This window comes from Phacochoerus africanus, chromosome 2 (assembly GCF_016906955.1).
Source record: "Phacochoerus africanus isolate WHEZ1 chromosome 2, ROS_Pafr_v1, whole genome shotgun sequence".
NCBI classification, from domain to species: domain Eukaryota; kingdom Metazoa; phylum Chordata; class Mammalia; order Artiodactyla; family Suidae; genus Phacochoerus; species Phacochoerus africanus.
Genome location: NC_062545.1, coordinates 206,092,494 through 206,107,966, shown reverse-complemented (window position 1 = coordinate 206,107,966; position 15,473 = coordinate 206,092,494). Strand labels below are relative to the sequence as shown.

General features: G+C 40.0%; 1 protein-coding gene across 1 annotated transcript in view; it reads left to right on the top strand.

Moving 5' to 3' along the window:
- ADAMTSL1 (ADAMTS like 1) overlaps nucleotides 1–15,473 on the top strand; it is a 452,838-nt gene that overhangs the window by 313,786 nt on the left and 123,579 nt on the right. The window contains exon 20 of the mRNA XM_047767602.1: nucleotides 151–278. Coding sequence (XP_047623558.1) covers nucleotides 151–278 — 128 coding nt within the window. The remainder of the gene's footprint in view (nucleotides 1–150; nucleotides 279–15,473) is intronic.

Below are 15,473 nucleotides of genomic sequence, written 5' to 3'. Positions count from 1 at the left end.
GCTGGTTCCCTGAGTGTCATTGTGGCTGGTTTGGCTTGTTAAAACAGGGTTCAAAATACCCCAGAGGTTCCTTCCAGCTTTACCAATATTGAATGCCAAAAAGGAGTCAACTGACCTGACTGGGTCTACGTTTCTTTTCTGTTACTCCAGGATTCTTCTACAGCCAGATGATTCCTTACAGATCCTGGCACCTGTGGAAGCTGATGTGGGTTTCTACACTTGTAATGCCACAAATGCCTTGGGATATGACTCTGTCTCCATTGCCGTCACATTAGCAGGTAACATGAAAATCCTGGTTCAATTCAGAAACCATTGAGTGGGTGCCTACAATGTGTCAGGCAGACCCAGGGACATGTACATAAATGAGCTCCATACCCTGCCTTCCAGAAGTTTATAATATATCATTGTAATTAGAGGGAAGTAAAGTGTCATATGAGATAGAACAAAATAAGTGCTGATAACTAAAGAGGGTGCAGTTTCATTCTACCTGGGAGGTCTTAGACTGGGAGTTGAATTTTGACAAACAGTGATGCAGGAAATACTCCAGGCAGGAAGAACTCCAACAACAGAGATGTGTACAAGTTAAGTAGCCTGTTGGGGAACATGAATCATGACCAAGATAATCAAAAGATCTTTTCATGTCTCCTTGTCCTACCTGTTGCAAAGAAGACTTTAAGACCCTAAGTATATGGAATTCTGTGGCCTTGGGTTGGAGCACAAGTGTTCAAGTGCTCATCTCTCTGACAGTTTATTTCACCCTCTTATTCTAATGAGCCTGCCATCACTTTGCCTTTACTCATAGAAGTTAGGCAAACCATTATGTGGCGACTTCAGAAAATTGCAATTCAGAGTACAATGCCTCCCAAGGTTTTGATCTTGTGGTGATGTACTTTTTACAAAACCTCTCCTACATAGGACGTATCTTTGCCTTTGAGACTAAAAGAGATCTTAGATACAATCTGGACCAGGGCCCTCAGTTTCAGAGGCCTAATAACCTGAGGTCACATAGATGCTCAACTGGTGATAGAATAGAACTGAGGTCTCTTAACTCCCAGATCATCATTCCCTGTGCTTCCCCATTCCCCATAGATGCTACCACATACAAGATCCCTTTCCCCAGATCTGGGCCATGCAGCCTTTGTGGCGGTCTGTTGCATGTGTTTGAATTTATTCTTTTCAACTGCCGCTCCCATCAGATGATTCAGTAGATGCTAGAAAAGCCGACATCACCCCACACTGACCTCATCAGTCCACACCAGGATTATGTTGTCACACTGTTTTCCAGTCACACATGCTACTCCCTTGCATATGTTTAGCAACAGTATCTCTGCCCCCATGACCTAAGGCTGATCTGGGAAGGGACCTTGAGCAGGACGCTTTACAGAGAAGATGAAAGGCAACAATGAATAAAGCAAGCTAAGGGGCCCTGGGGTGGATTAAAGACTGATATTAATGCTGACTTTTTTGTGAATAGAAAGTTTGCTTTTCTCTTAATGTATTCCAGTCACAATCTTTATGCCCCTCTTTCTACAGAATCCAGATGCTCAGCACCCCTCTGGTTAAATTTCTCTGCCTTGCCCCCTCCAACAGGCCTTGGCTAGGGCACTGCTGACACCCTTCCAACTGCTGGCAGATAGTGGCTCTCATAGGATTAACTCTCCTGTTTATATTTATCCAGATACGGTTCAGCTCTATCACAGACTAAATACCTTTGTTCACCTGAGTTTAATCCGATTCACGGAAACCTGTGTGGAATTAAGCAAGGCAATTGTAACATCAGGCTTGTCTTCAGCTCTTTGAAGAGGAGCTGTTGGAGGCTGCCAAATTGTTCAAAGCCAGGGGAGCAACTAGAGCGCTGCCAAGGAGGCACTGGGGAAGGGGGAAGGGGGCTGAGTGATGAAGTGATTCACCAACACCACACCCGGAGCTCAAGGAGCTGTGTCCCTGTGCTTCAGTGGTGGGGTTTGTTCAGGTCTGCTGGCAAGCCTATCAAACAGCCCTTCTGAAAGTTAAGGCTCAAAATGAGTGTGTTGCTTTCAGACCATGTTGTGTCTTTCCCTGGGATTATCATCTAGCTTGGAATCAATGTCTACAATCACAGTCTTTTTTTTAATTATTATTTTTTAATAGTTATTTCCCCAATACAATTTTTTTTCCTACTGTACAGCATGGTGACCCAGTTCCACATACATGTATACATTCTATTTTCGCACATTATCATGCTCCATCATAAGTGACTAAACATCGTTCCCAGTGCTACACAGCAGGATCTCATTGCTAATCCATTCCAAAGGCAATAGTTTGTATCTATTAACCCCAAGCTCCCCAACCACCCCACAATCACAGTCTTAAGTGACCCACCAGCTACTGTTCTGAGCACACCCTCTGCCAGGTATTACCAATGTATAGCAATAAGTAAGACCTGAGTTTTGTGCTGTGATGCTTACAGACTAGTAAAAGCAGTAGATGCATACATGACTACCTAGAATCAAGAGAAAGTTACAATTTCCTTCAAATGTACCCATCAAGATCCTGCAAGCAGTGTATAAGATACAACCTAAATATAACATAAACTGGGGAGTTCCTGTTGTGAATTAAGAACCTGACTGGTATCCATGAGGATGTGGGTTCAATCCCTGGCCCTGCTTAATTGGTTAAGGATCCAGCATTGCCATGAGTTGTGGTGTAGGTTGCAGACACAGCTCAGATCTGGCGTTGCTGAGGTGGTGGCATAGGCCAGTGGCTGCAGCTCCAATTTAACTCATAACCTGGGAACTCCCATGTGCTGCAGCCCTAAAAATAAATAAATAAATAAATAAATAAATAAATAAATAAATAATAAATAAATAAATTGGGAGTGGGGGATTGATGTCACATATTTCTAAATCTGATCATCTTTTACACCGTTCATTAGCTGTGTGACCTTGAAGAAGTATATAACCTCATCGAGTCCTTGTTCTCATCTATAAAAGTGAAATTAATCATATATTATGGGATTGTTGTGAGGTTAAATAAGATCACACGTGTGAAAAAGCCCTTAGCCCAAAGCCAGGCACATAGTTGACACTCAATAAATGTTTCCTTTTCTTTCTCTAGCTCTTCTAAAATGAAACACATCCAGAAAGCAATTCTAAAATGTGTAAAACATTAGCCCAACTTTGCTTCCATGTATTTTTCACTGTAAGTCTTCCCACTGAAAATGTTTAAGTATAGACTTAGGAATAATTCAGCTCAGTTGCAATCAAATCCTTATGGTAAATCTCAGAGTGTTTTGTTTTGTTTTGTTTTGCATTGACTTCAATGTAAATGTGTGCCGAAAGGAAATAAAAGGGGGTTTTGAGGCTCAAAGCACTCAGGTATCCCCGTGATTTTGTAAGGAATGTGTAGACTTCGGTCTTGCTAGTGCACCTGAGGTGAACAGATGCAGAGAAATATGTTCGTAGTAATTCACGAGAGTAGGCATAGCATGGTGGTTAAGCTTACAGGCTCTGGAGCCTCATGGTTGGGATTTGAATCCTGACTCTGTCACTTCTAAGGTTCTGACCCCGAGCAGCTTCTTCACAATCCCTGACTCCATTTTTTAATTTGTCCAATGGTGATAATGATAGTGTTTGACTCAGGGCGTTCTTGTGGCAATTAAATGCATTCTTTCATGTAAAATGCTTCTAAGGGTGCCTGGCACATAGCAAGCATTCAATATTTGTTAGGTATTATTATTATTATGAGGATAAAAAGCCAATTATTTCTATAATGCGGGAGGTTGCTTTTCTGAGATGGGAATGCTAATGCTCACAAGCCCTTTGTAGAACCCCTCTGTCTAAAGCTTCAACATCTCACTGTCTCAATGTCAAGGAGGAAGCTGAATGAGCCATCTGAAAAGTGACTGGAGTACCTTCACTCAGAGCAAAAGAGGTGGCTACAAGAGGAACATTTCACATGGACCAGAGGATGGTCTGATGGACTCTTCCCTGGCCATAACTAGACCTCTCCTGTTGAGTGAACTGCCCCCTCCTCTGAGTTGAGTGTTTTGTCAATTCTGCTTCTCAGATTCATTGTAGGTCCATTAGTACTCTCTACAAAATTTTCATTTATTGTATAAACACCATTTCATTTTGGATATACCAATACAGCCAAACCTTCCTTGTTCTGCCAGGTTTGGGCCAGTAAAATACTGTCTTTAGTGCCTTTTGCTTCTCTCCGACTCATCTCGTATGTATTTAAGTCCTAGAGATTTTTTTCTTTTTCTTTTTAAAGTGCAGTTGATTTACAATATTGTATTAGTTTCAGGCATAGAGCAAAGTTATTTAGTTATATATAAATAAATACATATATTCTTTTTCAAATTCTTCTCCATTATACATTATTACAATATATTGAATATAGTCCCTCGCTGTGTAGGTCCTTGTTGTTTATCCATTTTATACATAGTAGTGAGTATCTGTTAGTCCCAGATTCCTAATTTATCATTCACTCCTTTCCCATTTGGTAACTAAAATTTTTTTTTATGTTTGTGAGTCCATTTCTATTATGTAAATAAATTCATTTGTGTCATTTTTTTAGATTTTACATATGTTATATCATATGATATTTGTCTTTCTCTTTATGCAAGTCCCAGAGATTTGAGAGTACTTTTCAGGCATCTCTCAGTGTAGAGATGGCCAATGTTTCTGAATCTACCTCCCTGGTTCAGGAAACTCACAGCCATGGATATCCAGTGGCATAAAATTCCTTTCTGTCCTAAACTGACTTAGTTGGATCCCTGTTTCATTATTTAAAATATAGGTGAGAGTTTCCATTGTGGCTCAGTGGGTTAAGATCCTGACACAGTGTGTGTGTGAAGATGCAGGTTCAATCCCTGGCCTTGCAGGATGGGTTAAGGATCTGATATTGCCATAAGCTGTGGTGTAGGTTGCAGCTGCAGCTCAGATCCAGCTTTGCTGTAGCTCTGGCTGTGCCTATGGTCTGCAGCTTCAGCTCTGATTCAACCTCTAGCCTGGGAATTTCCATATGCTGCAGGTGCATCCCTGAGAAGATTTTTAAAAAATGAAAGGGGAGGGTGACAGGGGCTAGAAAGAAGTGTAAGAATATCATCAAAATTGGAGTTCCTGCTGTGGCACAGTGGGTTAAGAATCTGACTGTAGTGGCTTGGGTGGCTATGGAGGTGCAGGATCAATCCCTGGCCCAGTGCAGTGGGTTAAAGAATCCAGCATTGTCGCCACTGCCACTTGGATTCAACATCTGGTCCAGGAAACTTCCTTATGCTGTGGGTGCAGTCATAAAATAAAAAAATTTTTTAAAAAAGAATGTCTCCAAAATGTCTCCTACCTAACATGTTGGAGAACTAATCACTCTCTATGCAGGTGTAAACAGAGTTAAATAAAGGAGAGCCTCTGATGTGCGCAGAGACAGGCACTGAGCCTGGAGAGCCATCTTGACTAGTCAGATTCAGCACTCAGCCGAGCTGCTCAGAAAGCTTCCAGATCCAAATGGTGTGGGCAGCTTTTTGAAGAAAAGCAGTAGTTTCCTGGTAAATTGCTTCAGTCTGGATCAGTGGAGTGGGGCTCTACTTACCAATGCAGATGAGGCCTGTCCAGGTGTAGATCATGGATGAGGTCACAGCCATAAGCGAAACGTTTTTGCTTGTCATTGATTTTATAAGATTACAAAAGAGATACTGTAAGGCCTGCTTGATATCATCAATGGAAAATGAGAAGAAGATGAGGGGGGTGAGGGGTGAACAGATCTTTCATTGAAATGAGCTCATCTGAAGTTTTCACAGGAAGAGAGAGACAGAAACAGTTTCTCCTTTCCTGGCATGTTTTTTGTTTTGTTTTGTTTTTTTGTTTGTTTGGTTTTTTGGTTTTTTGGTTTTTTGAGTTGAATAACTGACATATATTGTGTCTAATAAAGAGATCACAGAAACCTCACTGGGAAAATAATAAAAGGCAGGGTTTTTTTTTTTTTTAATTCTTCCTTCTCTGCCTCCTCCTCATTTTGATTTAGTAGCTGCAATAAAAGATGAGCAGTTTTGTAAGCTTTTCATAATGTAACCCATTTCAAATTGGCATTTCTGAATTTTTCATCCAGCAACTCTGTTCACCAGAAGAGGATTTTGCTTCGTAGAAAGTTAGACTGAGAGAGGGCTTTGTCTTCTGAGGCAAAGACTGACAAAGGAAGGTTTGTTCTGATGCACTAGATCAGAGGGAAAGGTACACTGGTTTGGCTGTGTTCCCAGTGGTGGCCTGAACAACATGGTAATAGCCATTGACTGATTCAGGCTACCATCAAGGAACCTCATTATCTGATACAATACCAAGTAACCAATGTCCTTAAGTTTTCTTCAATATGTATAGATATGTAGCATGCTCACTAAAGAGCCCCAGCTTTTATAGAATTCGATAAAAGGGAGAAGAGTTTCACAGAAGAATCCAATTTACTCTGCTCCCCAGTAGACTAGAGGAAATAAACAAGGAAATACAAATGAACTAGGCTAGCCCATCTCAAATCCTAGAATAGCAATTCCTATATCTACCCAAAGGAATGAGGGAAGGATGGGTGGTTGGACACAAAGTGGAATTGATCGTACCCTTGATTTGTTGTTTCTAGGAGAGGCTGCAGCATCATGTAGCTGTACTAGATAGCAGTCCCTCATCTAGGACTCTGCAGGAGAACATGCAAAAGTAGTTATGATAGCACTGCAGTGTCCTGGGGAGTAGTCAACTTCAAGTGAATAACTTGAAGAGATAATGGTAGTAATCTGAGCAACCAGACACAATGGCATGGGCAAAAAATATCTTTAGGGAATAGTGACTGAAACAAGGGAGGAGAAGGAAGTCAAGCAGCCTGGGGATGTTCAGGAAAGGGCAGTTTAAGCCCTACCCACTTCCTTAGCACCTAAGGGCCCTGCGATATTTTTTTTTAATATCTTTTTTTTTTGTCTTTTTTGTCTTTGTTGTTGTTGTTGTTGCTATTTCTTGGGCCGCTCCCGCAGCATATGGAGGTTCCCAGGCTAGGGGTTGAATCAGAGCTGTAGCCACCGGCCTACGCCAGAGCCACAGCAACGCAGGATCCAAGCCGCGTCTGCAACCTACACCACAGCTCACGGCAACGCCGGATCGTTAACCCACTGAGCAGGGGCAGGGACCGAACCGGCAACCTCATGGTTCCTAGTCGGATTCGTTAACCACTGCGCCACGACGGGAACCCCCCTGCGATATTTATATACCAAAAGCACAACAACTAAACAGAATCACAAATATGAAGAAATAACCAAGTCTTTCTCGTTTTCTGTGCAAGATAATTAGTAGTCACAATGTTGACCCTGACTCATCAAGGAAAGGTTAAATTAGGTTAAGACTATTTTATCAGCTTTATTGAGGTGTAATTTACATACCACAAAATTCACCCATTGTAAGTGTTCAATTCAGTGATATTTTTTTAACAAAAATTTTAAGTCATGTAACTATCACTGCAAACTAAGATTTTTATTTCCTTTCTTTTTTTAATGATTTCAACTTTTTTATTACACACATTTTTTTGGCCACACCCATGGAATTTCCCAGACCAGGGATTGAACCTGCACCACAGCTGCAACAACACCAGATCCTTAACCCACTATGCCACAAGGGAACTCTTTAAGGGGTTATTAAAAACTTTATTGAGATATAATTCTGTGGTCTGTACAAGTCAACCTTTTTCTAAACTTTTTTTCAATTTTATTGTGTTAGTTTCAGGTGTACAGCAAGGTGAATCAATTAAACATATACGTATATCTATTCCTTTTCAGATTCTTTCCCCCATGGGTTATTACAGAGTATTGTGTAGATTTCCCTATGCTAGACAGTTGTCCTTGTTACATATCTGTTTTATATATGGTAGTGTATATATGTTAATCCCAGCCTCCTAATTTATCACTCCCCACTGCACTTCCACTTTGATAACTATAAGTTAGATTTCAAAATCTTTGAGTCTATTTCTGTTTTTTAAATAAGTCCTTTTGTATCATTTTTATTAGAGTCCACATTTAAGTGATATATGATACTTGTCTCTCTCTGACTTACTTCACTTAATATGATAATCTCTAGTTCCATCCATGTTGCTGCAAATGGCATTATTTCAGTCTTTTTATATATAAGTAATATTCCATTATATATTTGTACTAAATCTTCTTTATCCATTCCTCCATGGATGGACAGTTAGGTTGTTTCCATGTCTTGGCTCTTGCAAATAATACACAGTGATCATTGGGGTACATATATCTTTTTAAATTCTGGTTTTCTATGGTCAGGAATGGGATTTCTGGGTCATATGGTAGTTATATATTTGTTTTTTTTAAGAACCTCCATACTGTTCTCCATAATAGTTGTATCAATTTACATTCCCACCAGTATAAGAGGGTTCTCTTTTCTCTACATCCTCTCCAGCATTTATTGTTTGTAGACTTTTTGAGGATGGCCATTCTGGCTGGTATGAGATGATATCTCATTGTAGTTTTGATTTGATTTCTCTCATAATTAATGAGGCTGAGCATTTTTTCATATGCTTTTTGGCCATCTCTCTGTCTTCTTTGGAGAAATGTCTATTTAGACCTTCTGGCTTTCAATTGAGTTGTTTGGCTTTTTATATAAAGCTTATGAGATATTTGTATATTTTGTTGATCTTTGAGATTTTTCTTATTTCCTGAAGTAGCTTGCATTGCTATAAACTTCTGTCCTAGAACTGCTTTCTCTGTGTCCCATAGGTTTTGGCTCGTCATGTTTTCATTGTCATTTGTCTCTAGGTATTTTTTTATTTCCTCTTTGAATTCTTCAGCAAGCCACTGGTTCTTCACTAGCGTATTGTTTAGCCTCCACATGTTTTTTTTTTTGGGGGGGGGGTGGCACTTTTTTTCTTGTAATTGATTTCTAGCCTCATAGCATTGTGGTCAGAAAAGATGCTTGGATATGATTTCAACTCTTAAATTTACTGAGGCTTGATTTGTAGACCAAGATGTGATCTATCCTGGAGAATATTCCATGTGCACTTGAGAATAATATACATTTTGCTGCTTTTGGACGAAATGTTCCATAAATATCAATTAGGACTATCTAGTATAATGTGTCTTTTAAGGTCTTTGTTTCCGTATTGATTTTCTATCTGGATGATCTGTCCATTGATATAAATAGGGTGTTAAAGTCCCCACTATTATTGTGTTACTGTCCATTTCTCCTTTTATGGATGTTAGTATTGCCTTATATATTGTGGTACTCCTATGTTGGATGCACATGTATTTATAATCGTGAATCTTCTTTCTGAGTTGATCCTTTGTTCATTAAGTATTGTCCTTTTTTGTCTCTTGTAACCATCTTTTTTTAAAGTCTATTTTGTCTGATATGAGTATTGCTTCTCTAGCTTTCCTTTGATTTCCATTTGCATAGAATACCTTTTTCCATCCCCTCACTTTTAGTCTCTGTGTGTCCCTAGATCTAAAGTGGGTCTCTTATAGACAGCATATATGTATGGGTCTAGTTTTTTTATCCATTCATCCAGTCTGTCATTTGATTAGAGCATTTAATCCATTTACATTCAAGGCAATCATCAATATGTATGTTGTTATTGACATTTTGTATTGTTTTGAATTTATTATTGTAGGACTTTTTTCTTCCCTTCTTGTTTTGTTCTCTTGTGATTTTATTACTCTCTTTTTTAGTTTTGTGTTTGGATTGCTTTTTCTCTTTTACATGTCATTTTTTGGTTAGCAGTTCCCAAGAGCTTTTGATATAGCAGTTTATATATATATGATTGTTTTTAAGTTGCTGGTCTCTTAATTTCTTTGTGGGGGATCTCAATTTCAAATGCATTTTCAATATTCTGCATTTGTACTCTCCTCACAGTTGCTGGTTTTGATTTGGTATTTGTCTGTGGATTATTTACTGCTTTTATTTTAGGTTTATCTTTACCAGTCAGTTGTCCCATTTGTAAGTTTCTTATTTCTAGTTGTGGCCTTTTCCCTTTCTGCCTAGAGTTTCCTTTAGCATTTGTAAAGCTGTTTTGATGGTGCTGAATTCTCTTAGTTTGCTTGTCTGTAAAGCTTTTGAGTTCTCCATCAACTCTGAATGAGAGCTTTGCTGGGGAGATTGTTCTTGAGTATAGGTATTTTCTTTCATCACTTTAAATATATCATGCCACTCCCTTCTGGCCTGGAGAGTTTCTGCTGAAAAATCAGCTGATCAACTTACGAGTATTCCATTATATGTTATTTTTGCTTTTCCCTTGCTGCTTTTAATATTTTTTCTTTGTCTTTACTTTTGTCAGTTTGATTAATATATGTCTTGGCATGTTCCTCCTTGGGTTTATCCTGTATGGGACCCTCCACATTTCCTGGACTCGAATGAAGATTTCCTTTCCCTTGTTAGGGAAGTTTCAGTAAGGTTGTTCCAGGGGCTTATGCAAACTTTCTGATGAGAGGGATTGGGGCCTGCCCACTGATAATTAGACCTGCGTCTTGTCCCTCTCATTGGCAGATCCATGTCAAGGAATGTGTTTAGAGGTGGTTATGAGCTCAGAACAACTTTAGGAAGCCTATTTGGGTTTAATATTTTTGATGGTGAGGGCTATTTTAGTGTAGATGGCTGTCACCCCTTTCCTCATTGTATGCATGGCCATTATCCCTTTGATAGGAGGTGTGATTGATGTTGTGATGACCAGTACCTGTACTGGATATTGAGTCAGGCATCCTCTTTTCTCTGTGGTTGTCATAGCCTGCAAGGGAAATGGTCTTCTCCCTAGTCATTGGAGTAGAAGCCCCAGATCTGTTTCTGAGCTGTTTTTATAATCTCTGGTACAGTTTCTCTTTGGCAATCTGAGGTAGGTGGAATTGCAGCACTTCCACTGGGAGAGGACCCACTGAGTATTCCTTCTCTGGAGCTGTTCACCTATGAATGTGCTCTCTGTGTCACCTTTCACCCATTGTACACTGTTGTTGGCACTGTTCGCAGCCCCATCTTAACCATATCCATGCCAACAGTTAGCCCTGGTGTCTCTCAGGTGTTGTCTTCACCAGGCCACCAACACATATTCACTGAGGACAAGTCCCAGACTACAGTATTCATGCATCTGAACCCACTGTGGAAGCTATAGAGGCAGTTCAATCAGACTAGTCTGGTTGATCCCCATGTGTACATCCCTCAAAGCCCACAGATGTTAAAGACAGACCTCTCTCAGCTGCAGGAACACTCATCGTCCATTCAGATGTTCCACAGCACTGAATTTATAAATCTGGCAGCAGAAGTCTAAATCTGTGGTTTGTGCAGCCTATAGGAGAGATTTCAGCTCTTCCTCCTTAGTCATAGGGCCCCTGGGGCTCAACTGAGGTTTTAGCCCCACCTTTGCATGTGGGAAACCAACCAGCTTCTGCTTCCAAGGCAGCAGGAACACAAGAGCCTAGCCAGGCAGGGTGTGGGCAGGGCAGTGATTGGAGTGCACAGGTCAGCCCAGGTGGGTGCCTCTCCAAGAGCCCACAGAGACTGTAATGACAGTCCTCCCCCTTGCATATCACCTATCAATGGTGCTTTGCCTTCATGGCCCCCCATGACTCTTCCCTGAACATTCCCAGTTGTGGCACTCCACCCTCCTAACCCCCCAGACTGTCTCCACAAAACCAACAGTGGTCCTCTCTCCAGGTCTCTTCTCCAAACTCCACACACCAGCACCCACCCCCACCCATATCAGCAGATGTGCATCTTGGGGTGGAGTGAGCAGGAAGTTTGCACAGACCATCTGTGTGTGTCTTCATTCTGTCCTGCCTGCCATAGACCAGCTGTTGTGCTCTCCTCCAAGCTTCAGAGGCTCCTTTTCTGTCCCAACTGATCTCATTGTTGGTGTGGGGACTCTCCAGGTTGCAGGAACCTCTCTTCTCCTTCAGCTTCCTCCCAGGGGCACAGGTCCTGACCTGCATTCACTTCTTTTTTTTTTTTTTTTTTTTTTACTTCTGTTCTACCTAGTTACATAGAGATCCCTCTTGTCCTTTCAGGTGTTTTAGTTTCTCTGCCAGTGTTCAGTAGGTGTTCTGTGAGAGTTCTTCCATTTATAGATGTATTCCTGATGTAGTTGTTGAAGAGATAAGCTCCACATCCTCCTAACTCCACCATCCTGATCTCCCCTAAGTCAACCATTTAGACTATACAATTCAGTGGCTTTTAGTACAAAGTTATGTATCCATCACCACACTCAATTTTAGAATATTTTCATTATCCTCAAATAAATTCCACACTCTTAGCCAACATTCTCCAATTCCCCCTTTCCCTCAGCTCTAGATGACTACTAATACAACATGCCTTCATCAATCTACCTATTCTAGACACTTTGAATAAATAGAGTCATGCATGGTCTTTTTTACTGCCTGGGCATAATGTGTTTAGGATTCACTCATGTTGTGGCATGTATGCTGCATTCTCTTTTATGGTAGGAAAATAGTCATGTGAATATGCATTTTTCTCATCATCAGTTGATGGGCATTTGGGTTGTTTCCAGTATTTGACCATCATGAATAATGCTGCAGTGACCACTCATGCAAATTTTTGTGTGGACATATGTTTTTATTTCTCTTGGGTGTATATACCTAGAAATGAAATTGCTGAGTTGTGTCATACATTTACATTTAACATTTTAGGAAATTGTCAACTATGTTCCAAAGTGTCTGCACCATTGTACATTTCCATCAGCAATATATGAGGATTCCAGTTTTTCCACATCCTCATCAACACTTGTAATGTCTATTTTTTATTATAGCCATCCTCATGTAAACAAGTGATTATTCATTGTGATTTTAATTTACATTTCCCTAGTGACTAATGATGTTGAGCATCTGTTCATGTGCTTATTAGTTGTTTATATATCTTCTTCGTTGCAGTCATAACTTTGTTGATATAGACAGTGTATATGGCCTGTATATTAGTTTTTTATTTCTGCCCTAACAAATTACTACTTAGAGTCATAAAGCACATGAATATATTATCTTACAGTTTCACAAGTCAAAAGTTCAGTACAATCGCATCAGGATAAAATCAAGGTGTCAGTGGGGTGCACTCCCTGCTGTAAGCTCCAGGGGATAATGCTTTTTCTGTTCATTTGAGTTGTTGGAAGAATTTAGGTCATGTGGACTAGGACTATAGTCCTTATTTCCTTGCTGACTGTAAACTGAGCATCATTCATTCCCAGATTTCTGCTTCATTCCTTAGCTCTTGGCCCTCTTCCTTCTTCTTCAAAGCTAGCAGTGGTGGTTGAATTTTTCTCATTTTGCCTCTCTATGACAAACTCTTCAGTCTCGCTCTTCCAATTTTAAGAGCTCAAGTGATAAGGCTGGCCCACCTAACATTATCTAATATAATCTCCCCGTTTCAAGGTCCGTTCATTAGCAACCTTAATCCCAGCTACAACTTTAATTCTTTTTTGTCATGTAATATAACATAGGCACAGAGTCCAAGGATTAGGATGTACACAGCTTTTTTGAGGGTGTGGGGGTAGTTATTCTGCCTACAATACCCTGTCTGAAGGGCAGAGTTCATTTTCATCTGACTGTTGCTAAAGAAAAATGCAAACCTAATATTGATAGACCTTCCAGTTTTTCCATTTAAGCCAAACCAAAACACCACACACACATGCTCACACACACACACACACACACACGTGCACATGCATGTGCGCACACACAAACTTTTTTTAATCTCTCTATTTTTTACTGAGTACAATGCCAATTTTTTAAAAATTCCTTTTAGACTAAACAGGTCAGTGGCCTGAACATAGCCTGGAGGCTACCAGTGCCCTCTGGCTAAATATTCCATTTTCTATATCCTCTGCTCATATATTACACCTCATTTCCCAGGATAATCAGAGTGTTATTAAAGTATAATAATTTTTTTTATTAGAATACACTAGCTAAGGAGTTCCCATCGTGGTGCAGCAGAAACTAATCCAACTAGAAACCATGAGGTTGTGGGCTCGATCCCTGGCCTCACTCAATAGGTTAAGGATCTAGCATTGCCGTGAGCTGTGCTGTAGGTTGCAGACATGGCTCGGATCTGGCATGCTGTGGCTGTGGTATAGGTGGGCAGCTATAGCTCCGATTAGACCCCTAGTCTGGGAAACTCCATATGCCGTGGGTACAGCCCTAAAAAGACAAAAGACAAAAAAAAGAAAAAAAAGGGAATACACTAGCTAAAACAACATAATGATTTAGATAGGAGAGAAACATTTTTTTTTGCTACTAATAAAAAGGAAGTTTATTGTAATAATAGCATAAATAAGATTTTAGGGAAAGTATTTTGCCTCATAACAAAACTTTGAGCAAATTTAGAACTATAAACCTGTGTCTCTGTTGTAAACAGAGGGGTCTTAAATAGATGCACACTTGGGTCTTTTTTAGACCTAAGAGTTCTATAAATTTCCTAAATACAAATAAAGTTCAGCAATCTCTACCTACCACTATCAGCTATAAATGTTCCTTACTTCAACTTCTAATGTTTGCAAATTTAATTCCTTTATGTTTGGGAGGCTAAAAGACTAGATGGCAATGAAACACAGCTTTTGCAATCAAGTCTAGGAAAAATTACAGATGAGGGGAAAAGGCGTCAGAAGATTGGTGAGGAGAAGGGGCGTGTAGAGTGAACTAAAAGGTCATAATTGATTTGGGAGGCAGTAGATGGGAATGAAAGAGACTTCACAAGAGAGACAGTAGGATGGAAAGGAGTTAAAAATTCCTGGGCTATAAAATGTGAAAGGCATTTGGAAGGAGAACCAGACTAAAGAAAATATCATGCATTTTAATATGACTACTATCTGTAACAAAGTAACTCTTGTTGAAATTACCAGGTAGCCATATCCTGAAAGTCTCTGGCCAAGAAAGTATAGTAACTGGACTTTAACAGGATCCATTATTACTGATTTCAAGTGTACACGATGTTGTTGGTATTTTCATAAAAGCTTTCATATGTTCACCCTAATTATGGTCGCTTAAACTTTTATTTGACTCATGAGTTCTTCAGTTCAACTGGGAATCCTCATTTCAGGGAGTTTTCACAGGTTTCACTCCAGTAGCCCTTCTGAGAGACCTATGATAATTGCAGTATAAACAGAGGCTAGCCTTTCTTAAAGCATTGCCTTCATATTCTCACTAGATAAAAGGCACTATTCATTGATTAAATCTGGATTAAATACAGTTTACTTAGTTTCAAGCAGCTTTACAAGCATTAAATGTACTTATTGCTCTCAGCAACCACAGAAGTATAAAAATCAAAGCACAGAGAGATTAACTCACCTAAGGCCACTCAGCTATTGAGGGATGGAGTCTGAACACCTGTTATGTAGGCTCCACTTCTCACATCCACGCCCCCTGCATATATCATTACCTGTCATGCACTTATGTTGTTCAGCCCTCCTGAATGTCATGCAGAATCCATATCTGAGCAGTGCTCCAGGAAGACTCTGCCACTTGCATC